At 47.0% G+C, this 23,390-nt stretch overlaps 2 protein-coding genes across 2 annotated transcripts; both read right to left on the bottom strand.

Moving 5' to 3' along the window:
• Nucleotides 1-265: 265 nt before the first annotated feature.
• LOC134025373 (isthmin-2-like) lies at nucleotides 266-9,125 on the bottom strand. Its single transcript, XM_062468364.1, has 6 exons — nucleotides 8,451-9,125; nucleotides 4,959-5,516; nucleotides 4,322-4,658; nucleotides 2,666-2,806; nucleotides 2,349-2,417; nucleotides 266-2,243 (listed from the first exon to the last, which is right to left on the bottom strand). Exons 1-6 carry the CDS (start codon nucleotides 8,580-8,582, stop codon nucleotides 1,726-1,728), a joined length of 1,755 nt encoding a protein of 584 aa, XP_062324348.1. The 5' UTR covers nucleotides 8,583-9,125; the 3' UTR covers nucleotides 266-1,725.
• Nucleotides 9,126-9,321: 196 nt separating this feature from the next.
• sptlc2b (serine palmitoyltransferase, long chain base subunit 2b) lies at nucleotides 9,322-21,797 on the bottom strand. The gene is made up of 12 exons (XM_062467177.1): nucleotides 21,564-21,797; nucleotides 18,708-18,902; nucleotides 18,199-18,353; nucleotides 17,455-17,603; nucleotides 16,955-17,079; nucleotides 16,213-16,306; nucleotides 15,593-15,698; nucleotides 14,666-14,885; nucleotides 14,317-14,443; nucleotides 12,779-12,914; nucleotides 12,483-12,612; nucleotides 9,322-11,320 (listed from the first exon to the last, which is right to left on the bottom strand). Exons 1-12 carry the CDS (start codon nucleotides 21,699-21,701, stop codon nucleotides 11,207-11,209), a joined length of 1,689 nt encoding a protein of 562 aa, XP_062323161.1. The 5' UTR covers nucleotides 21,702-21,797; the 3' UTR covers nucleotides 9,322-11,206.
• Between the last annotated feature and the right edge of the window lie 1,593 nt (nucleotides 21,798-23,390).

Raw genomic sequence — 23,390 nt, 5'->3', positions numbered from 1 at the left:
GACCAGACAGAGGCACCAACACAGTCACCCAGGAAAATACAACTCCTCCTGGGCCAAATCACTGAACAAGACAGCCTCCTTCCGGCTTGCATGGGTCTCTGCACGACACCACATATTAAAGTAACAACATTAAGGTTGAAACGGGCCTGTGTCAAGTTACACTGAAGAATGTCAAGGTCTTTTTATGTTTGTGATTTTCACTTTTGTGAAACGAGGATGTCTTGAGACAAGTGTGGAATAAGGACACTTCCAAGTGAGACACACAATGAATGCAACATATTTTATATTCTTCATCGTAACTGTCACAACATGTTCATAGAGCACTTTAGTAGAGATAAAAGGACAGGTGATTGTGCTGCTGGAACAATGTGAGGCCAGTGGTTTCCCCTTTGACGGCAGACGCCCGCGGTCCTCAGGCCCAGCAGGGCACCATGTGGTATCGTTTCAAAGCTTCAATAAACTTAAAAAAACAAACAAAAAAAAAACACAAATAAATACTGTACAAGATCATATGTAATACTAGTTTTCAGAAATCACAAAAGATAATGACAGAACATTTACGTACATACTTTTAAAAAGTTAATACAGCATTTCTGGCGAGTTTTTCCCTTCACAAAAACACTAATATAAACAAATGAATTAACATGGGTACATTTTATATTCATACATACGGTATATCATTCGTATGCATTTATATATAGTGTATATTAAATAAAGTGCCTTCTTTTGAAAACTTACATTTCAAAATGTAAAGCATGCTTGCAGTACATTTCAAAATAGAATTCCTGAAAGAGGTTTTGAGCACAAACATGAAGCCAACAGTTTCAACAGAATATTCAACCGTGATTACATTTAATATCAACGTTTAAATTTCTTGCAAAACCACAAACAAAAGAGCATTGTTTCATTATCCTAACACGGCTAACGTTCTCATCCTCTCATCTCTCTGTGACCTCTGTGTTCTGTAGATGAGAACGTACGTAAGTGGTTGCTCTAACAGTGGTCCACAGGTAAAGTATAAGGACTAATCTTCATCACTGTCAGTGCCCCTGAGAAAACTGTAGAAACGCCCAAAATGTCTCCATGCGTTCAGAACACTGAGTACCAACAGTCTTTTCTTCTCAGATGTTGGTTTATCTTGACTGAAATGGCAGTCGCCTTGGACTGGTTGGTTCAATCCTAACCGGCCCCTTCAGGTTTTCCACAATCCAAGCATTCTACTTTAGTTAAACCTACTCAATCATCCCGTCCTCTTAGCAGCATAGTAAATCGTTATAGTTAGAATTGTACATTTCCCCCCTCAACTTCCTACATTTACATCACGTCATATCACATCATGCTTAAGTTCCACATAGTAAAATCATATCGGCCAGCCACAAAGAAATACCAAAACACTGACAGAAAGCTAGCAATGGAGGGCCATGCTTACATGCACACAGAATCACGGTATCAGACAGCGACACTCAGAAGGAGATCATGATGAGGCGCGACAGGTCGGCGAGCGTTATGACACGGCTTCTTCTGGTTTTTTCTCTTTCCGTTCCGTGAAAGCTCTGGGAGAGAGACGCTGCACCAAATCCTAACTTGAGGGGGAACCCCTCCACTCTCGTCTCACACAGGGATGAAACCACACGTCTGCACGCCAACATCTCCCGTCTCAAGTTAGGATTGGGCCCAGGCCCCCGGGCTCCGCCCTGCTGGGTGCTGGTGGTGTGTTTTGGCTCCTCAGTACTCCCTGGCCTCCTCCAGCTCGTTCATAAACACGTCCTCGTGCGGGTTCTCCGGGCAGCCAGGGCCCTTGTTGGGGGGTCTCACGGCGTGGAACCGGCTCCAGTCCCCCTTGCACAGGATCCACGGGAGAACGTCCACCTTGAAGTGCAGCTCGGGGGAGAACTCGGTGCTGATGAGGTTGGGCGTTCCCGCGCCCTTCCCCCTTGTGATCAGACGCCCGCGGTCGTCGTAGCAGCAGTGCTGTGCGGCGAGGGTCGTCACGTCGCCGGAGAGCGCCGAGCGGACGCAGCTCCTCGCCGACGGTTTGTAGACGTCCAGGCGCTCCTTGGGGCCGCTGGCGTCGCGCCAACGGAAGGCGCGGCCTTGCTGCTCGTCGTAGATACTGACCACGGTGTAGGCGGAGGCGGAGGGGTAGGAGCAGGGGCAGGCCGGCAGCTCGGACAGCACCTGGCGCAGGTACCTCTGCAGGAAGTCGCTCTTGCAGTTGAGCCACTTCTCACAGCTGTCCACGTCTGGGGGGGGGGGGACACAGGGGGCAAAGCGTCGCCCACGTCAGGGTTCGAAGGTCATTTGGAATTGATGTTGTTGTGGTTTGTAATGTGTTTGCCTCTGGTTACCTGTGCCGAAGGGTTCCGTTCCGTTCTCCATCTCGAAGGGGAAGGGTTCCACCACTGTGTTCACAGCGTCTGTCAGGAGAACACCAGATAGACAGTACTGTTAATGCACGGTGCCACGTCGCTGAGATGTGGTCACATTACAGTGTAAATACAGAATGCCTGGTAAATACAGACTATTCCTTGACTCTGATCACCGAACTACCGTTAGAACGATTTCTGCTGTACTTTCTGCATGCACTCTTTGTACGTCACTTGGATGAAAGCATTTGCTGATTGAAGACCAGATTTGTGAAGCAGTCTCCTGGTCAGGAGCTCACCTGGGCAGGCCTCCACATCACACCTGGACGCCTCAGTCAGCGTGCAGGAGAACCCACAGGGCCTTGTTCTCTTCCTCTCTCCGTGCCCACAGGTGGCCGAGCAAGGAGTCCAGCTGGTCCACTCCTCCATCTCCTCCTTCTCTGCAGTGACAGCGAGCAACACGTCATCTTCACTTCACTGAATTGATTTCTTCTATTTTACATTAATGTAACCAGATTTCTCTTTTCACCCGTCTGCTTTTGTCCTGTCACTATATGTTTATGGTTCTGCAAGCCTTGATCTGACTGCTTTGTAACAAAACATAGTGCCATTTAAAATGTGAGATTTATGGATGGGGAATGTGCTGCCGTGTCCTCTCTCGTCCTCCTCCCCCCTCTCCCTCCCTTCCCCCGCTGCTATCTTCACTCTCCCCTTCTTCCCTTTATTGTGCCGCTCTCTCCCCCTCCCTCTCTTCTCTCCTCTCGTCTGTTGTACTCTCTTCTCCTCCCTCTCCTCTGACCCCATCCCCTCTCCTCACCCCTCCTCTCCCTTCCCCTTCTCTCCTTTCGTGCCTCTCCTCTCCCCTCATCTCCCTGTCCGCTCCTCTCTTCTCCTCTCCCCTCCTTTCCCCTCACCCCTCCTCTCCGCCTCTCATCCCCCTCGCAGTGGAGCTGTGCAGTCAGAACTGAAGGCACGCTGCTCTTTTTCCCACCAGAGTAAACGAGAATTAAGAAAAAACAACAATAGAGGCGCAATGTTGTGCGCGGCCCTGAAAGCCCTCCGAATTCTTGAACCAGCTCAAAAGGGCCGGTCGTGGAGGGCTGGCGGGGTCTGGGGCCCGGAGGATGAAAGGCAAAGCCCGAAAGGCCCCTGTCATTCCCTGTTCCCAATCTGCCCTCTAATTGTCCGCAGGCAGTGGGCTGTTTAGTCCTGGGGAACAGCCTCTGGCTCCGGCTGCCATTAGCGAGTTTGTCGGGCCCATCTTCAAAAGGCCAGCCTCTGCAGCAAGCAGGACCAGTGTCGACTTCAAAGGCCCCCCGATCCAACAATACCCTGACGGTCGAGTGCTGACACTCTTTCCCTGCTCACCCGCTAAGTCAATCTCTTTCTCTCTTTCTCTTTCTCTTTCTCTCTCTCTCTCTCTCTCTCTCTCTCTCTCTCTCTCTCTCTCTCTCTCTCTCTCTCTCTCTCTCTCTCTCTCTCTCTCTTGTCTCTCTCTCTCTTTGTCTCTCTCTGTCTCTCTCACACCATCAGTCTGCTCTTTTCGTCCTCCTCTCTCTATCTCTCTCTCTCTCTCTCTCTCTTTCTTTCTACTTCTTCCTCTCTTTCTCCTCAAACTTGTTCTCTCTTCATGCACCTCAGACATTCTCAAACACTTAAACTTCTAAAGGAGGCTGGTGGGAGTCAGGTGGCTGAGCGGTGAGGGAATCGGGCTAGTAATCCGAAGGTTGCCAGTTCGATTCCCGGTCATGCCAACTGACGTTGTGTCCTTGGGCAAGGCACTTCACCCTACTTGCCTCGGGGGAATGTCCCTGTACTTAATGTAAGTCACTCTGGATAAGAGCGTCTGCTAAATGACTAAATGTAAATGTAAAGGTCCAAGACTGTGGATTTAGAAGTGCCCCTGACCTCAATGAGTGTGTGGGTGATCAGTAAGCGACGTCAGTGATTCTCACCGTAGTAGCTCTGCGGAGCGTCCCAGCCCTCATTCCAGTCACTGTCCCAGTCCTCCGCCCCCCGGCTGGGAAGGGGCTCCTCGCTGCCGTACTCCAGGGGGTAATCCTCCTCCTGCTCCTCCTCAGTCACGTCCTCCAGACCTGAGCGACCCGTGCCGTCTTCGTTGGAGTCGGCATCCGTGTAGCCCCAGAACAGAGGCCAGAACAGTTTCTTCCCCCCCAGCAGCTCCACCATGGAGGAGGAAGAGGAGGAGGAGGAAGAGGAGAGCCAGTCTTTATCCTTGGCTAGATCCATCTCCCCCTCCATTTGAGGGTCGTCCACCACTTCAATGGTCACCTGAGAGGAGACAGGAGAGCAAGGGAGATGAGATGTTTGCTTTTGATCTGCAGTCGTACACTCTAACCACTGAGCTATAGCCTACCTATCTGTCTCTCCTTCTCTCTCTCTCTTCCTCTCTTAGAGAGGAAATGTACAAACATATATCATATTAAAGTTGTCATTAAGTACGTGAATTTGCAAAAGCAGTACACTTCCTATTGAGTAGAAAAAGATAAACATGATTCAAATTGATTGAGCACGCTGTCATTTAATACATTTGAATTAGATTTCAGTATGCTCTTTTTCCACTTGGGTCACCTGTATGTTGGGGTTGTGGGAGTTGATATCAGCGTTGGCCAGGTCTGGAAAGTTCTTGAGGTCCAGGACGAAGGGTTTGTTCTCCTCCTCGGGCGGCTGTAGGACTCCCAGGAGGTGGGGAGAGGGCAGGACCTCCAATGGGTGGGAGGGGGGCTGGGGCTGGGCCCCCAGGGGGTGGGGTGGGGATATGACCTCCAGGGGGTTTGCCGGAGGCTGGGGCAGGGCTCTCAGGGGGTGGTGCTGGGAGGGGGGTGGAGGCAGAGCCCCCAGGGGGTGGTGCTGGGAGGGGGGTGGAGGCAGAGCCCCCAGGGGGTGGTGCTGGGAGGGGGGTGGAGGCAGAGCCCCCAGGGGGTGGTGCTGGGAGGGGGGTGGAGGCAGAGCCCCCAGGGGGTGGTGCTGGGAGGGGGACCAGCGTCTCTGCGGCCTGTGGTCCTCTGGCAGCAGACTCTGCACCTGGTTTTGTTGCTCCAACACCTGATTCTGCTGCTCCAACACCTGGTTCTGCTGCTCCAACACTTGGGGGTTGTGAAGGACCCTGTTGTGGTGGAGCTGATGTGCCTGAAGAAAAAATCAAAATGATCACGTTTGATTCCCTGGAACAGATGCTTTTATCCAAAGCAACGCACAAAAAGGGCATGTAGACAGTACAGCAGGAGATCAAGGATCAGAAGTAGATAGTTCTACGATATTTTGGCGGTCAGAGAGGAGGAATGGTTTGTATTATGATGAAGATCAAAAGGAGTCTAGAGGCTGTGTAATCTGCTGAGACATGTGCAAGGCAGATCGTTATGTCATGTGTGAGCAGTAATGACAGCCCAGTGATGACTCAGGGGGAAATAACTACTGGTATGTAGCTTGGTGGAACAACACACCCTAGCAACCTGTTTGATGGTCAGTGTAATGACTGGCTTAATGAATCCAGAAATAGATATGGTACTTGTGCCAGTAAACGCAGGAGTTTTTTTCAAACTGGGGCTCTTAAAAACATTGAGGATAGTGACCAACTGACCAACCCCCGGACATGTCTCTGTTTTCCCACAGCAACTGTGGCACCCAGGCCTTTTGACAAAGACAAGTCTGTGCCAGGATGTCCTATTCTAATGAGAGGGACTGGGGGGTGACTGGCGGAGGCTGGGGGAGGGTGAGGGAGACTAGGGGAGTCTGGGTTAGGCTGGGGGAGATCCGGGAAGGCTGTGGGAGGATGAGGGAGGCTGGAGGAGATCGGGGGAGAAGGTGGGAGATCGGGGTACTGCTTGGGACCCTTGGGTAGATTGTCCTGACTACCAGAACCTGCTCTGTGACCTTTCGTCCTCTGCCACGTCCTTCTCACAGTCAGGCAGAGGTCAAGGTTCATACACCCTGACTGACTGAATAGTTGGGGCTAGAGGCTTGGAAGAGTGTAGGGGTGAAGACATCGTATCCTCGGAGTTATGATTGAACACTATCCAGAGATTTGTAAGCCTCTAATTCAGACCAGGGGGGGGCGGTCTTGCTCAGTGGTAGAAGGTTTCACTGCAGATCTTGAGGTCGGAGGTTCTAACTGTCCTCCTGTATGTCGCTTTGGATAAGAGTGTCTGCCAAACAAATACAATTCAGTAATTTTGTTCAAACCAGCCCTCTCCTTCCTGTACTGTCTCACCAGATCAACAAAACTGCCCAACAACATGACAGGCGCTAAGACCTGGGGCTGCGTCATCCTCAGGTCTGCAGTATGGTGGCATTTAACACAATGAAGCTGAGAGACAAAACCCTTTACGTGTGACAAAACGGTTGAGAGCTTGCGGTGTTCGAGAACCTGGAACAAAGCGTTCCGGCTTGCTGTCACACTAGAACCATGAGAACAAATGATGGGAGATGGTTGGACGAGAGGCCTGTCAAACTTCATGAGGGAAGGTGATTGGCTGAAGGAATTTCGGAGGCTCCCTTCCGGTCTGAACCATTAGCGTTTCCAGGAGCATTGCTATGGACACCAACGTTAGGAACACCAGACTTCTTTCCTCATCCCTTCTTTTGACTAATCTGGACACTACATTCAGTGAACTCTGGATCCATTTAGGGCTGACAGTGACACACATTCAGCTGAGAGAGGAGGTTGATCTAGTCACAACGGCCACAGCACTGTTCAGGAGTTGGGGTGGTGGTGGGGGGGTAAAGATGGTGGTGGGGGGATCGGGGATGGTGGTAGAAGGGGGGTCAGGTCATGGTGGGGGTGGTTGGGGGGTTGGTGAAGGGGTCGGGCAGGGGAGTCGGGTCACATGGGGGGGTAAGTGGCGTAGCAGCCCTGATTTATGTGGCCACAGATATATCAAAGGGGTTCTACACTTGGCTGTTTCCAAACCATTACAGAAGAACAATAAACCATGAGGCCTCTTTGATCGCCTCCGCCCTCCCTCCCAAACGTGGAAAAAAAGTTAAAACAAAGCAAACTTGTAGGACGGATAGAGAGCGGGTGAAGGGGAGGGGGGGCACGCACACTCCAACCTCCCCTCACTCCGAGATGAAGGAAACCAACAACAGGAAATTCCACATTAACACAGAAAAGCTCCAACGTAAACAATGGGAGAAACGACCTCTGACCTCGTTCCAGTGTGAGAGCTGCTGAAGGGTTGTCCTGGTTATGTAAGGCTCTCGCTGTTGTGCTGCTGTACTGTACTGTACTAAGGACTTATCACACCCTCCCCCTCCTCCCACCCATTTCCCCTCTCCAACCTCCCCTTCTTCCCAACCCTCCCCTCTCTCCCCCCTCCCTCCTCTCTAACCTCCCCACTCTAACATCCTGCTCCTATCACACCCTCTGACCTCCCCCTCCTTTCCCCCCTCCCTACTCCCCTGTACCACATCCACCTGGTCAGTGGGAGAGTTGCACAATCACCATGGGTCCAATCTTAGCCCAGAACGCACAATCCTTTACCCCATTATGGTATCTCCTGTATCTCTCTCAAATTCTTCTCTCTCTTTCTCTGTCTCTCTATCTCTTCTCTCTCTGTTTCTTGTTCTCTTTCTTTGTTGCTTTCTCTCTCTATCTCTCTATCTCTATCTCTCTATCTCTCTCTCTCTCTCTCTCTCTCTGACATACATCAGTCAGGCCTAAATAGATCAACTTAAAAAAGCATCCAGTACAGCATGACACAGGAAATAGAGGTTCAAAGTTAGGGTCTAAGAGCATATCTCCCCCTGGCTTGTTTTCTTTCTCTTATTCTGATTTGGACCAGAAAAATGCACATGTCACTGTGTGTGTGTGTTTGTTTGCCTGTGAATTATTATAGGTGTTCAATAAAAACAGAGATGTGTATGTTTGTCATAGAAGTGCCATTTTGAACATGAAAACGAACGTAACAAGTAGTGTCAATTCTACGAATATTCACACCTGCAACATTTTAAACAAAAACTAACAAAAAAGTAAGCTCATCTAGATGCATATTCTATGATAAATGCAATCTAGATGCATGTTATATATTATACTATAGCGTAATGTATAGTAAGTTTTCTTACCTGTAACGACACTCCGTTGTTCAGCTTACTTGCAACATTATTGTGCTTCGTGGGAAACCCACAAACGGAATTAAATAAAAGTATTATAAAGATGAGGAAAAGCATCAAGATCTTCCCGCCGAGATTACACATTCTCCACAGACGGGACCACTCAGGGCTAACCGGTAGAATATGCGGGTCCTCAGAACTAGCTAACGATTTCTTTAGTTCTCGATTTTTTGGTGGTAGAAAAGTTGTTTTCTAGCTATCATATCTTCTCTACTTGGAAGTTGTTTCTGGATGAGTGAAGTATTGACCTCCGGCAGACATGAAGTCTCAAATTTAAATTGATGCGCTCTTATGTCCTAGGGTGCACTACCCGCACCAACTCGCCACAAATCTCAAGGTAGTTTCTCTGATCTGCCAGTGCCGCGCGCTTAGCTCGGTGTCTGTCGCGCTTCAAGTTTCCCCAAACAAGCTAATGAGAGCTATAAGTACCAAATCCTTCAAAGGGCCCACACAGTTCTCCCGTCCGCACCGCTGCACGTTTATTCAACTACTTAAGGATGCGCCGACTCATTTCACCGTGGGTGGGTAGTTTCTTCCAATACATCAACATCTGGAGTTTAGACGCCGTACGCGTTTCAACTCTGACGCTATAATACCCGACTTGAAGCGCGTTATCCACGCAGGTTACGCATCCCAGAGACAGTCGCTTCTGGTGGCGGCCCGCTCACTCACGAAACTGAGAGCGTGAAGAGGTCACTGCAGATATCTACAAATCCACACATTTTCACTCATTCTGGTATATTGTCAACACTGTGTCTGGGTGTGTGTGTATAAAGACACTTTAAAGACACTTCTGCTAAATGACTAAATGTAAAGAGTCCGATACAAAGAAATACCGATTTTATTCTTTGTTTGAACTGCATGGACATCAAATTTGCAACAAAAAGGCTTAGAGTGTGTTATTTTCAACCCAAAGAAATTAAACTTGCCAAGAGAAGAAACTGATAACACGTCTCAAATAATTACATAGAGTTGCCTAATTGTATATCACTTTGCAAAAGACGGACCAATAGCCTACCATGTAACTTTTTTATGCACTTTTGTTTTTGAATAGCCTTATTTAATTAGCCAAAAAAATTCCTTATAAGCGAATGGTCATTTTGCTGACTGCAATCACATAGTTCTGAGTTGGTTTTAAGGAAGATACTGACAAAGACCAGTTTGGAGTGTCTTTGGCGACAGTTGATGACAATGCTATTTCATTTCAGGTGATGCTGAAAAAATGTCACTGCTGCAATGGTAAAACCATTAGGCCTACCTATCAACAATTAATAACGTTAATATGCAGTTTTAATTATTTGAAAGGAATGATCACGTCTGAAACTCAACCCGAGCTTTAAGTCTGAGAAGCACAACAAATGTCTATTTTTTCGATTTCCATTGCAAAAGTGAAAAGCGATAAGCACACAAACAGTTGACAATGACATGTTCTCAAATTTGAAATGAACTTTGATGTGTTAACATTTAAAATCAAACAGTCACAACAAATCAACGAAGCAGAAACAGACCAACACTAACTGGAATGCCATTCAATAAGATCATAGTTAATCAAACAGTTGCAAAAAAAAAAAACTGTTAATCAGCACGGACTTCTGATTGGTCAACGAATACGTCATAACAGCATTAGTCTACTATGCCTGTCAGTATGCGCACACATTGAGTTCCCCAACAACGTTGGTACACTAGATCAACATTTGGCAGCTGCTTTTAAAATAAGGATCTTTCATCAGGCAAGCTACTGAATAACAAGGGCATAAACAAGAACTAAAACTAGCTGAACATCAGAGTGGTGTCACATAATATGCAGCCTCTTCATGCGTTCAGCATGGGCGCTCGGTATTAGCTTGTCATTTTGTTAGCTTGGTAACATCGACGCTGGTTACCGATAAGCGCTTGAGAAAGGAACATAGATGCTGCAGTTAAACTTTAAAGAAATTATAAGGACACTGGGCTCATGTTTTTTTGAGTGCAGTCATGAACACTTAAGGCTAGAAAGTCACATTCGTAGAAAAAAAAGCATAAAAATATATTCTGAGCGCGTTCGCTTTCTGCTGCTCTTATCTTTCTAGATGTCTCTAATCTCGATTCTCCGTAATATCACAGAATATATACACATACTTTGGTAAGAGACGGAACACACGGACATGGTAGTATTCAAGTAACATATTGATTAGAATACAACCTTTTAAAGCCAATTCAAAACCGTTTCTTGATGAAGCTTATCTGAATTCCATGTTTTTAGTAGTTTTGGGAGTTCAACCAACGTGAAAGTTTTTCGCGTATATCTTCGCGTCTAGTTTACTCGAATTGGTTGAACCAATAAATGTCATAATACATATTTATACTATAGTACAATAAGGTCCATGTACAGTGTATTTAACCCAGTAACTACTTAGTTACTATAGTGCAGTAAGACACAGGGTGCACACAGTTATTTCTTAACATTAGGACCAAAACAAACAGTATAAGTTAAGATAGAAACAGACTTTACACACAAACACTTTAAAATGACAGAAATTAAGACATGGGTGACCTTCAACTTGGGCAAGGTACGAGGTACTGGGTGGTGGTGTAAGTGGTAAGGCTGGGAGTGGAGGTAGTAGAGGGCGTCAGGGTGCGAGCCTAGGTGCTGGGTAGTAGGGGGGAGGTGGGGTCAGGGTTAAGGCTGGGAGAGAGGGTAGTACAGGTGGTTAGGGTGGCGAGGTGGTTCATTGGAAGGACAGGCTCTGGGAAGAGCAGCAGCTCTGAGAGGCTGGAGGTCGCTCTTCTCTGGAGTACTTGAGCTGCAGCAGGTCCCCCACCTCCGAGATGGCCGCCAGAGCCTAATGGAGACAGACAGCACTGGTTAATCATAACCATCACAATAATGTGTTCTCATCTCAAGTCACCACAGCACAGGGGGATTTCAACCCGTCATCAAATCCTATCCTCTGTTATTGTACATGAAGCACAGTCCGCAAACAAGATGAAAACAGACTGCTGAATGATTGTTGACTGCTGAACATGATTATTTACATTGTGTTCACTTAGCAGACGCTTGTATCTCAAGCGACACACAAACAGTGCATGTAGAGAGTTTGAATATCGTCATCTCACATCAGTGACGTGAGTTAAAAGCAAGTTGAGATTCATCCTGATTGTTCTGTGTGTCTCTAAACAACCAGGAAAGATTTTCGGACTAAAGGTGTACAAGAAAATCACATCATTTACATTTATTCATTTAGCAGACGCTTTTATCCAAAGCGACTTCCAAGAGAGAGCTTTACAAAGCAACAATAATAAAAACAATATATCACAGCGAATACAAAAATCAAAACCACATAACTCCTTTTCTTACCATAGGAGACCTTATCTACGCTGCATGACACATGGAAACTATTTACCTCCCCTCCCTCCCCCTCTCCCTGATTCCAAAACTGGAACCAGAGAGCACGGTTTTCCAGATAAGCAAAAAGAGGCTTCTTGCATTCAACAAAGCAGAAGACGATGTGCTTTAAATGACCTATTAAAACATGGCGCTGACAAGCTCTTCAGAGAGATGAATGAAGTGTTGCTGGGGAGAGGCAGCAAACCCCAAATAAAAATCACAACTGATTTGAATCTAGCCAGAGATCCAATGCTGCTCTTTCAAGTCTCAACTCGGCCCCTGATGAATTTGACATTGAGAAGCCGTTCTGACGACACACACCTGCTACATATCAACAATCTGAAGCCAGGACTCACTGGCTGCTGGGAAACTTCTCGGAAGAGAAGTGATTAGCTGTCAGTACATGCCTTTCGTTTTTTTTATTGAATGCATTTCACAATGCAATCGTGCTTTAAGGCAGGATGGTTATAGCTAATGGCTAACACAGGTTTGAAACTTTGGGTATATGAATCGGGACCAAAATAGATGCTGTTTGTAGCAGGGATGAAGTCAATGTGACATGTTCTGCCTGTTGAGTCAGTGTCTGGTGTCAGGCATCACGGACAGACAGATCTCACCGTATCCAGCATCTCTCTGGTGTGTGCGGCCGACACGCAGAAGCGCGCCCTCGACTCGATGATTGGCGTCGCTGGGAATCCCACCACCACGGTTCCAATGTTCCTCTTCACCATCTCCCTGCCAAACGCCCTGCAGCACACACACACACACCCTACTGTCAGACACGCACACACCCTACTGTCACACGCACACACCCTACTGTCACACGCACACATTGGGTTGTGTGTGTAGGTGTGTGTGGATAGCTTGTGCGTGTGTGTGTGACAGCAGTGTGTGTGTGTGGGGAGTTACCCACCCGATCTTGGCAGGCATGTACAGCATCAGGGGCACCACGGGGGAGTCGTCGTTGCCGTAGATGATGAAGCCGTCCTCTCGCAGCTTCCTGCGGAAGTAAGTGGTGTTCTCCGACAGCTGTTTCAGCCGCTCCGCACCTGGCAACCACAAGAAGAGGTTCATTACGCCGCTGACCGTGCCCCCCGGACCCACCAGCCAGGCATGCACAGGATCTCCCCACGTGCACACACTCTGGGCAGTTACTTTGTACACAGTAGGGAGTTGGGCGATACAAGTTCATTTTCCTATCCACAATCATCACTGCTTTAATCGATCGAGTGTTTGCCAATATAGGCCATTTGGCAATTTACGGGTAGCTGTGTGACGGACCTTAGTTGATCAACACTGAACAACACACGAGTTTAGCAGCGACAGCAGCAGCCACCTCAACTGCAAGAGGCCAAGTCACCCTGCCATCAATCTTAAATGATTTTGTAAAACAACACATGCACATAATATATATTTACATTAAATAACGAAAACAGGCGATGGATTCAGTCCACTGGATCTGCACTGTGGATAGGTCCACTGTGGGGAGGCTTTGCACTGCGCCGCATTGATTCAACGTGCAGGTCGCCAATGCCAACAACAACCAGCGGTCCTGCGGTGTTGAAAAACACCTACGAAAAAAAAGGCTACTTCAAGGGCCTTCAGCTGCACTGCAGACACAACAAGTCTGAAATGAAATTCACATAGCGTTCTTTTTCTGAGTGCAGGAATGAAAGGCCATTCTGAGCACTGCAGAGTGATAAGTTGGAAGGGGTGGGGGGGGGCGGGAAAAAAAAAAAGCGAGAGAAAGAGATTGAGGGAGATTTCTCTCCACTGGTTGGACATTCCTGTCATACTGAGATCTGCTCACATGAAGCTCTCCTCCCAGCTCGGGTCACATCCACGTGCTCGGTGCCAGCTTCTAACGAGCGCCGGACGTTCTGAACGTTCTTTACGGGGGAGGTCATCCTAGCGACATGACGAGACTGAGACGTTGTTTTATGGCAGGGTTGGAGGAAAGGGAGCGCTAAGGTAAACATCTCCTCAGCCTCAGAGTCTAAGCGCAGGTAGTGCAAAGGTAGCTCTACCTTTGCTAACCTTGTGAGTCACAAGGACAAGAGGCTTCCTGCCAGTAGTCTCTCTCTCTCTGTGTGTGTGTGTGTGTAGGAATAGCCTTCTCTAACTGAGTCAAGCCCAGGCCTGACAAGCCTAGAACAGCTGTACAGATCCATGCTACCATCTAGTGGATGAACGTAGCATGACAGTGCCGGTACCAGACATGCCGTGCCCTGTTGGAGACAGACTGCGTCCTGAATCACATACTTTTACATTTATCTTTTAGTACGTACAGCAGCTGCCCTTAAAAAGTATGTACTATTGCGTCTGTAATCATCAGGACATACTAGTCACATGACCGTGCAATGACCCATAGTGGTTCCTATCAGTCCTATTGTTGTCTCCGTGGCCAAGGGCTTTGCTGCTGCTGATGGATTGTGGTTCAGAAGAACTCACCCAGCGACGAGCCGTCCTCGCCCATGATGATCCTCATGGAGGTGATGATCTGCTGGGCCACAGGGGGCGACGTGGAGCTGGCATACACCGCACTGTGGGAGTGGCTACGCAGGAAGCTGATCAGCTCCTGACAGGACGGAAGGAGGAAGCGAGGGAGGGAGCCGTCATCAGTTAACATGCTCGTTTATCTTTACAACCAGATAATCCACCTGTAATAAAGTACATTCATGACGGAATCACATCCTGGATGATGACTCATGATGACCTTGAGATTCCTGTCCTTCTCTGGGTGTGTGTGTGTGGGGGGGGGGGGAGGTGATTAGAGGAGCATAAGGTAAACATGTCTCACCTTCTTCCCTCCGATGTATCCCCCTGCCGCCCCGAAGCTCTTGGTGAAGGTTCCCATCATGACGTCCACGTCCCTGGGGTCCAGGCCAAAGTAGTCGACCACGCCGCCCCCGCGGGGCCCCAGCGCCCCCACGCTGTGCGCCTCGTCCAGGTACAGGTAGGCCTGGTAGCGCTTCTTCAGGGCGATCACCTCAGGCAGACGCACAATGGAGCCCTCCATGCTGGGACACAGAGAGGAGGGTGAGGGGGGTTGAGGACACACACAAACACACACACACGCCCTCCATGCTGGGACAGATGGAAAGATACACACATCAATATAAAGTGCCTTCCATGCACAAATCCTGTAATAATGCACTTGAAAAGATGTGGTTGTGACAAATGGCTCATAAACTGAAACCTGAACATGATATCTGGAGGCGTGTTCTCTAGCAGTAAGGGTTTCCTCCCCTAATCCCTAAGGATGCTTTCATCCATAACAACACATTATTGATCTATACTGAGTAGCAGGGAGCAGCCAGGGGTATTGAATACTTGGACTTGACACAGGAAGTACATTAGTAGGATCCCACGCAAGGCATGAAAGGACACCTTGTATGTGTATGCATGCGTGTGTGTACAGTATGCAGGGTTTCCCGCAGCACGTTTCAGTTAAGGCGGCCGCCTAAGCAACACACGCCTGCCTCCTTAATTACATCGTTATTTTTTTATAGCGATATCCGCCGTTGTCCTGTTTTCTCCCTTCCAATCCAAACCGTGACCAACGCCAGTCTCCCTTCTCTGCAGAACGCAGTAGACTATCCCACAAACTACGCCCCCTCCCCCCCTGGCCTGACAGCAAACCCCACCCTATTACCTTAACTAACACATTTTCTGTGGGAAACCCTGGTATGTGTGTACATGCGTCTGTGTGCGTGTGTGTGTCTACCTGTAGATGCCCTCCACCAGGATGAGAATCTTCTTCCAGGGTCGGTGGGTTCTGGGCTGGCCGTGAACGATGGCATCCCTCAGCATCTTCTCCAGACTCTGCATGTCTAGTCGGAGAGAAAGGGATGAGAATGAGAGGAGGAATGGGAGTCAGATAGCTGAGCGGTTAGGGAATCAGGCTATTACTCAGAAGGTTGCTGGTTCGATTCGTGAAAAATGACGTTGTGTCCTTGGGCAAGGCTCTTCACCCTACTTGCCTTGGGGGGAATGTCCCTGTACTTACTGTAAGTCGCTCTGGATAAGAGCGTCTGCTAAATGACTAAATGTAAATGAGAGGAGAGAGATGGTGTAGAGTCTTTAGTGTGTACTGAATAACCTGTGTGTACTGAAGAGTGTGTGCTATCTAACCCCCCACATTCTGTATTGTGCAGTCCTGTGACGAGTGGGGGACTGGGCTTTGTATGGGAAAGTAAGAGTGTGTGTTTTGATAACTCTGTCGAGAGGGTGTGTGCTGTTGGGTGCGTGCGTGTTGTTAAGTGTGTGCATGTGTGTGTAGAGACGGAGCGTGTACTCACTATTGTGTGTGTGTGTGTGTATATAGAGTAGTCAGCATGTACTTACTGTTATGCTTGAAGACGCGGATGGTGGATCCTGACAGTCTGGCACCCAGCACCAGGGAAGCATGGTTCAACTCATCACTCAGGATCAGACAGCCCTGCAGACACGCCATGTGGCACTGGACATGTCAGACATCTCACCGTCCATCTTCCACATCCTACTGCATATCTAACTCTACATCTCCATTTCATACTGGATATCTAACTCTACATCTCCATTTCATACTGGATATCTAACTCTACATCTTAGGCATCTCACTACTCCTGCTCCTGACACTTGACCAGCATGCCCTGTCATCTGATGAATGAATGATTAATCCTGTTACGTAATCCTTGTGACAAGAAGGCATGAGAATGTCTAAAGAATTCATGACCTTCAGTATGTGACGTGACTAGCCTCTTTCCCCCTTCCTCCTTCCCCCCTCTCTGTCTGTCAGTGATTACTGGAAGGTACTGTGGAATTTCACTTCCTGTCAAAACAGAACCTAAGAACAGGAAGTGAAGAACAGGGGTTGGTGTGACTCAACGATCCGGGCCCTTGCATACAGAACTGTTCTGTATGCAAGTTCTAGAACTTGCATTCTGTACTGTTCTAGAAGATGTCCCGAAGTTGTGGAACAGGATGAACCTAGAAATCCACAACAACTGAAAACCTGTTTCCTCAGACAGGAAGTAGGCCCACAGCTAATATGTGGAACCATGTCTGGAAAAAGAGAGACAGAAGGAGGAAACAAGGGATTTTATACCTTTCCAGTTAGAGCAGGAATGTTCATGGAATTGGTGGCGAAACCCATGCCGAACACCATGGACGACTCCACACCCAGAAACCTGGCAACCAACTGCTCCAACTCCTCATGAACATCCAGGTTACCTGAACAAACAACAGCATGATGTCAGTATAGTAAAACCTTGCCATATTTGGAAACACTTTACATAAACAAACTTGAATTACTGTGACTATGTTGCAACACCTATACTATTTACATTGTAATGACATATTAACTTCTATGTAGCTATGCTTCATTATGGTTTAGCGCTACATGTTATTACAAAATTGAACCTTGGTATGAGGAGGTTGGGCTTTCCAGGGGTAAGTGGATGTCTACATTCATCTTGTTTAAATAACCTGCCCCTACACAACACTGGTAGGAAGGGTAGCCAACTAGCATGTCAGAATCAGCTTCTTTGAACAAGTATGTGTACACATACAAGGAATTTGTCTCCGGTTATGGTTAGGCTTACTTACCCATCTCGTGGCGCGTGCTGGCCACGCCCACCCCGTACTTGAGCGTGGCGTTTGTGGCTGCGTCAGCGCAGGTGCCGATGTTTTCGGCAAAGCCCAGGTAGTTATAAGAGCCCATGTTGATGACGTCCTTCACCACCTTGCCCGTGTGCCTGGAGAAGCAGAGACGAGTCAGAAACACACAGAGCAATAATCTCCACAGGATGTGGTTAACTTGCAGGTTCAAATCCCCCCATGCTTGTATGTCGCTTGGGACAAAGGCATATACTAAATGAATATTACATAGGTTAGCTCCAGGAACATTCCAATATTTCTTAAGACATTGAATCACCTACTGTGATTGAGAAAAAAATGTAAAAACATGCCAGAAATGTCTATTCAGTAGACCTGATGTTTCACCAGGGCACTATTTGTGCTGTGTACTTTGTTACGTTCTTCAAACACATTCACAGCCTTGGGTTGTTGGCATGTGGACAAGACTGAATTATCAGACTCATTAACAGTTGGGTGTGAGAGGTGACTGGTTGCTGTGCTTTAGCGACGTTTCCACACAGCAGCATGTGACAGAGTCTGGTGGCGTCTTCTCGTTGTGGCTGGTCTGATCATTACAGGAAGGGACAATGACCTCGGGAGCAGGGGAGACATGCAGGCTGAGATTTGGCCATGACTCATTCAGACCTCAGGCAAAGTCTCGTGAAAATATACCCACACACAGACTCAGACAGACAGACAGACAGACAGACTCACTCAAAGGTCCAGTTGTAGTCATGAGACACCCTCTCCATCAGGTCCATCTTGGCCCCAGGAACGCTGCATATGGGCCTGTTCCAGTTGTCCCTGATGCGCATGTACAGGTTCCTGGTGTAGAAGTTCTCAAAGTCCTGGTATAGAGGAACAAAGTCCTGGAGAGAGAAGACACATCATGGAGGGCTCAGATCACACAACCACTAGTGGATCTCAGCTTCCAGTATCCATTGTTTCTTAGATTGGCCAAACAACCAAAGATGTGACCCTTCGTCTAATGGAAGAAGATATTTGACTCAGTGGGTTAAATTAGAGCAAGAATCATCACAGTAAAGTTAAATTAAGATATTTAATAACAATGCAAATTGTTGTATATTGTGTGTGTGTGTGTGTGTGTGTGTGAGAGAGATTGGGAGTCAGTGAGTGAGTGAGTGAGTGAGTGAGTGAGTGAGTGAGTGAGAGATAGAAAGCAGCAGGTGGAGGTGAGGAGGTGGAGGTGAGGAGGGGTGTACCTTCTGCTCATCCCTCTCCTGGGCCACGTGGTGGCTCTCGATCCTCCAGCCGCGCAGGAAGTCCCTCAGGTAGCCGAACACGGTGAGGATGCCGTAGCCCACGTAGGTGAGGACCGCCACCAGCAGCGGAGTCTCCTCAAACGACTCCACAAAGGGCTTGTTGTACAGGCTGGCGTTACGCACTGCATGGTTGTTCTGGAATGTTTTGAAAAAAAAAAACAGTTGTATTCAATTTCTGGATGTAATTCTTATTATTTTGACACGGTTCCTCACAGAAAAATATTGTACGAGATACAGATTCAAATCAAAGGTCTGGACAAATGACAAATTCCACAGGACACAGAAGGGTCGTTTCAGAAGATATGGTACGCCTTAACTACACAAAGTTCTGACATGGGAATCTAAAGGTTCATCTACAGGCTGAGCTCTCTCTCTGCTGCTTGAGGCAGCTGTCCTGCTGCCAGATAACTCTCTCATACTCTGCCCCTCAAGACGCCCAGTACTGTCGATGATTACCTCCCTTCAGGAGGTCACATACCACACCTCCCAGATCACTGGTCAATGAGAGGGGGGGACCATAACCACCCAACCCTGGGTTAGGTCTGAAGGTTTATCTGGAAGCCTGCCTCCCTCCCTCTCTCTCTCCCTCTCTCCCTCCCTCCCTCCCTCCCTCCCCGTGCCCGGACATCCACATTCCTGTCCAATAGCAACTCAAGTTTATGTTTGCATTTGTAACCGATTAAGAAAAGTTATGTCCATCTCTTCAGGAACAGTTTCATTCAGTTGAGTTCGGGGTTTTTAAGTATTAAGCAATCTGCAGATCGGAGAATCTAAACACTCATGAATAATGACATGAATAATGACCACACAAATCACACAGTGTTGTTAACAAAATCTGAGGCATGAATGTCAGAATTTAGAGTAGAAAGGGAAAAACAAAGGATAGCAGGTGCTCGTAATTCAAAAAAACTGATTTCTTCCACAGTAACAAGTACTGGTTGAGTTTCATAGGAATGAATTGGTCTTGCACCTCTTCATAAGAACTAAACTTATAATAAATCATCTGAAGCTGCTTTTCAACTTCTCTATGGCCTGATTGTCCTCAGACCAAAGGAGCCCAAGTCAGTCAGCCTTGTCACTCATTAAGGCCCTGGCTGCCTAGCAACCACATGTGACCCAGTCATGCCCCATGAAATACCGCAGTAGAGTAGAGAGAGACAGAAGAGTGTTTGATGTGTGTGTGTGTGTGTGTGTGTGTGTGTGTGTGTGTGTGTGTGTGTGTGTGTGCGTGTGCGTGCAGGTGTCTGTGTGTGTTTGATGAAATTCTGAGTGTGTATCTGCATGTGGCGCAACCAACTTCAAGCCAGTTAGACAGGTTTCCAGCTCTCTAGCGATTGTGTGGGAAAACGCTCCTCTTACCAACGGGCCTTGCAGTCTGGGCACATAACAACATATTTGATCATTACAGGTCCATCACAAGCTAAAACCGTCATCTCCTATTTGAACAGGACTTATTTACATCTTCAGAAAAGCAGACACACACCTTGTAGTCAATGAATAACCATAGCTTCTCGCAGAAAAGGTATTTCCTTTGTTAAGTCAATCAATGAGCTCCACCTGTGTTAGTTTATGAGCCAATAGCTGCAGTATCGCTGGCTTCAGTTATTAGTCACACCTGGGAGTGGTGAAGGACTGTATTGATTCACTTTGTTTACCTCTGGGCTCTTCCCACAAACACACAGGTACACCTCTGACCCTCGTACACACACACACATACGTCCAACAAACGCACACTCCCATCCTCTGGTTGCTTCTGCAAATCTAGAAGGAGGAGACAAGCGTGACATGATCTCCATCCCCTGCCTCGCCTGGACAGTCTGTCTAGGATCCTGCTACCTACTGGATCTGATGTTACCTGTCCACTCCTAGCGAGTCAAAAAAAAAAAACACCACCACAGACACACATTTCCTCCCCTTTGTGGGCCATTGAATCCCAAAGGGCCACTCCTCCAGCCAAAGGACATTTCTCCCATGAAGGACTGCTGGAGAGAGGGGGTGTCCAGAGGGAGGAGAAGCCTGGAGGCAGAAGATGAGGCTGGAAAGAGGGAGAGGCTGGAAAGAGAAGCTGGAGGTTAAGAGAGGCTGGGAGTGGCAGGTTGGAAGATAGGAGAGGCCAGAGGGGTAGCTGGAGGGTTTGGATAGGCTTGGAGGGGTAGGTTTGAGGGACTATCCTAACAGAAGCCTGACTGTGGGACAAAGTGCTCCTCTCCAGTTACCTTGCACAACAGCGCTGGTATTCTCCATGGTAATGGAGTGGTAGTGTAAACAGAGACCAGCCCACCTACACCACACCCCAACAACAGGCCGTGTTGGGTTACGGCTAGCTAACTACATCTTTCAGATCGGTTATCTTTCACCTGGTTGGGAGTCGCTGTAGATTAAGGAGTCAGAATGCTTCGAAAGTTCTGCTGGGTTATTAAAGTTGACAACCCTATCAGAAACCGGTTCCTCCAGGATTTCCTCGGAGCTCAGTACTCAAAAAGCAGCAGACGGTAATTTGGTAGCCAACTTTCATCGACTAGTTGTACTCGGTAGCTTTAAGTACCGGTAGTTTAATTTCTGTTCAATGTTAGCTACAGTAGCTAGCAAGACCCACTTAGGGTGTAGCTAATCATAAGGAAGTCAACGTTCCCTGTAAAACTATTTTTTTTTCCCGTAGAATGTTCTGTAACAAAAAATAACATAACGTAACAATGTTAGAAAAAACCTGTGTCTACAGGAATTACATGTAGCCTAGCTAGCTAAATAGATGCATTATTGCTCTACCCAGTCTCATCGTTTACAACGGGGCCTCACCTTATCTCTGGGTGGACGATACTTTTGCTGTTGAAAGAGACCCCGGTTCTTCACGAAGTCCTTCCTCGATTTTTTCCCGTTTGTGGTCCGATGACAAGCGTCTCCATTTAACAGTTTATATGCCGAGCTTTCCGTCATATTTGTCCGATAAATGCGCCCGGATATTCAGATTTGTAGTCGCCTAACTTGTGTAATAGTGAAATCATGTATGGTCTTTTAAAGAGGCTGGGACTAACGGGACGCCCACTGCTACATGATATTGCAGGAAATTCACGCCCCCGTTAACTTTATACGACCAATGGGACATTTTGACGTCACTTGAAGCTGAATATATTAATTCGGGGCGGCGACGTGTCCCTATGCTTTAGCAGACGTACCATGGAAATAACCCATAATAACCTTCGCATATGGGGGTTGGTTTACCATTTATGCGTTTATTGAAAACTGTGAGAACCTTTTTTCCCGTGACATAAGCACTCACCTGTTTATGACTCCATGCTGAACAAATGTCAAGGATTTCTACAAGGATAATCATAGCCTAGATTTTTTTCAGTGTGTAACGCCACAATTTCCAATCTATTAAATTGATATTTGCACAGGTAAATAAATGATTAAGATGTTACTTATCAAACGTGTTCTAAAATCCCCTTAGTGGAAATAATGAGATTTTCTTATTTGTCCTTCGAACATTTTAGAATCTTTATCAAGCGGACGCTTTTACCCAAAGTGACGTAAGGAAGAAAGAAACAAACAAACAAACAAACAAACAAACAAACAAACGTTATGTAAAAAAAAGTTATTTGTCAAACGTTGATCAATCGAGATTCTGTTAAATGTGAGAATCTGTTCTATTCTAGTCTTCTAGAGGGCGCTATTGGACCACATTTGGCCTATCTGATCTTATAACGGTTTATTAAAAGCCATTGACTATCAATGGAATTGATCAACAAAGTGAAATCTGCGATGAAGACATCTAATCCAACAGTATGGATTTTATAACCTGAATATTTGGCCTTAAGGTTGTGTCTTTACAGTGTTACAATAGACTGCTAGGCCGAAATCCATGCTAACCAGATAAAGCAGATACGCTTTCCATCAAGAACCAGGGTAAACTCGAAGTGATTGTAAACAATGTTGTCTTGAGCTTGAGCATTGATTGGAATTGACTGAACTTGATGTTCTATCCACTAATGAATAATAAATTACTAACTTATGTTAACGTTTATTAGCATGTATCTAAATGTTATAGAGGATTGGTTATAAACTTCCATGACAGAGGGAGGGGAGGGGGGAAGGTAGGGAAGCCAGTTTAACTCATCATCTCGTTTAGGCTACATATATAATTTGAATAATAATTCGGACTGTCCTCACACAAACATATGAAACGCTTATTCACACACATCCATACTATTGAAAACTTACATCCACATATGTGGATATGTGTATGTCGAAAATCTTCGATTTTTTTTTGCATCATTGATAAGTACTTGACTCTACTCTACTAGCCTAGCTCTAGGCTTCTCTGTTCTTTCCTCCTCTCCTATCCTCTCCTTTCACTTCAAGTGTGACCTGTCGTCACCGCACTTAAGTCGTTTAAGGGGAGACAACAAGCCGTCTTTCCTTTAGACAGTTACTTCCCATCATTTCCGAAATTAAAGTATGACGTGTCGTATGATTTTGTAGTAGATCATAGATCTAGATCATAGATCATATATCTACTACAAGACAGAACAAACACACACCACACTAAATATCGTGGGGAGGGACGGCTTAATTAGCATGTATTAAATGCCGTTGCTGATTCACAGCTTCTGTTTTAGTTTCAAC

This window comes from Osmerus eperlanus, chromosome 8, assembly GCF_963692335.1.
Source record: "Osmerus eperlanus chromosome 8, fOsmEpe2.1, whole genome shotgun sequence".
Lineage (NCBI taxonomy): Eukaryota > Metazoa > Chordata > Actinopteri > Osmeriformes > Osmeridae > Osmerus > Osmerus eperlanus.
The sequence above is the reverse complement of the archived record's forward strand: the minus strand, read 5'-3'. Positions and strand labels throughout refer to the sequence as shown.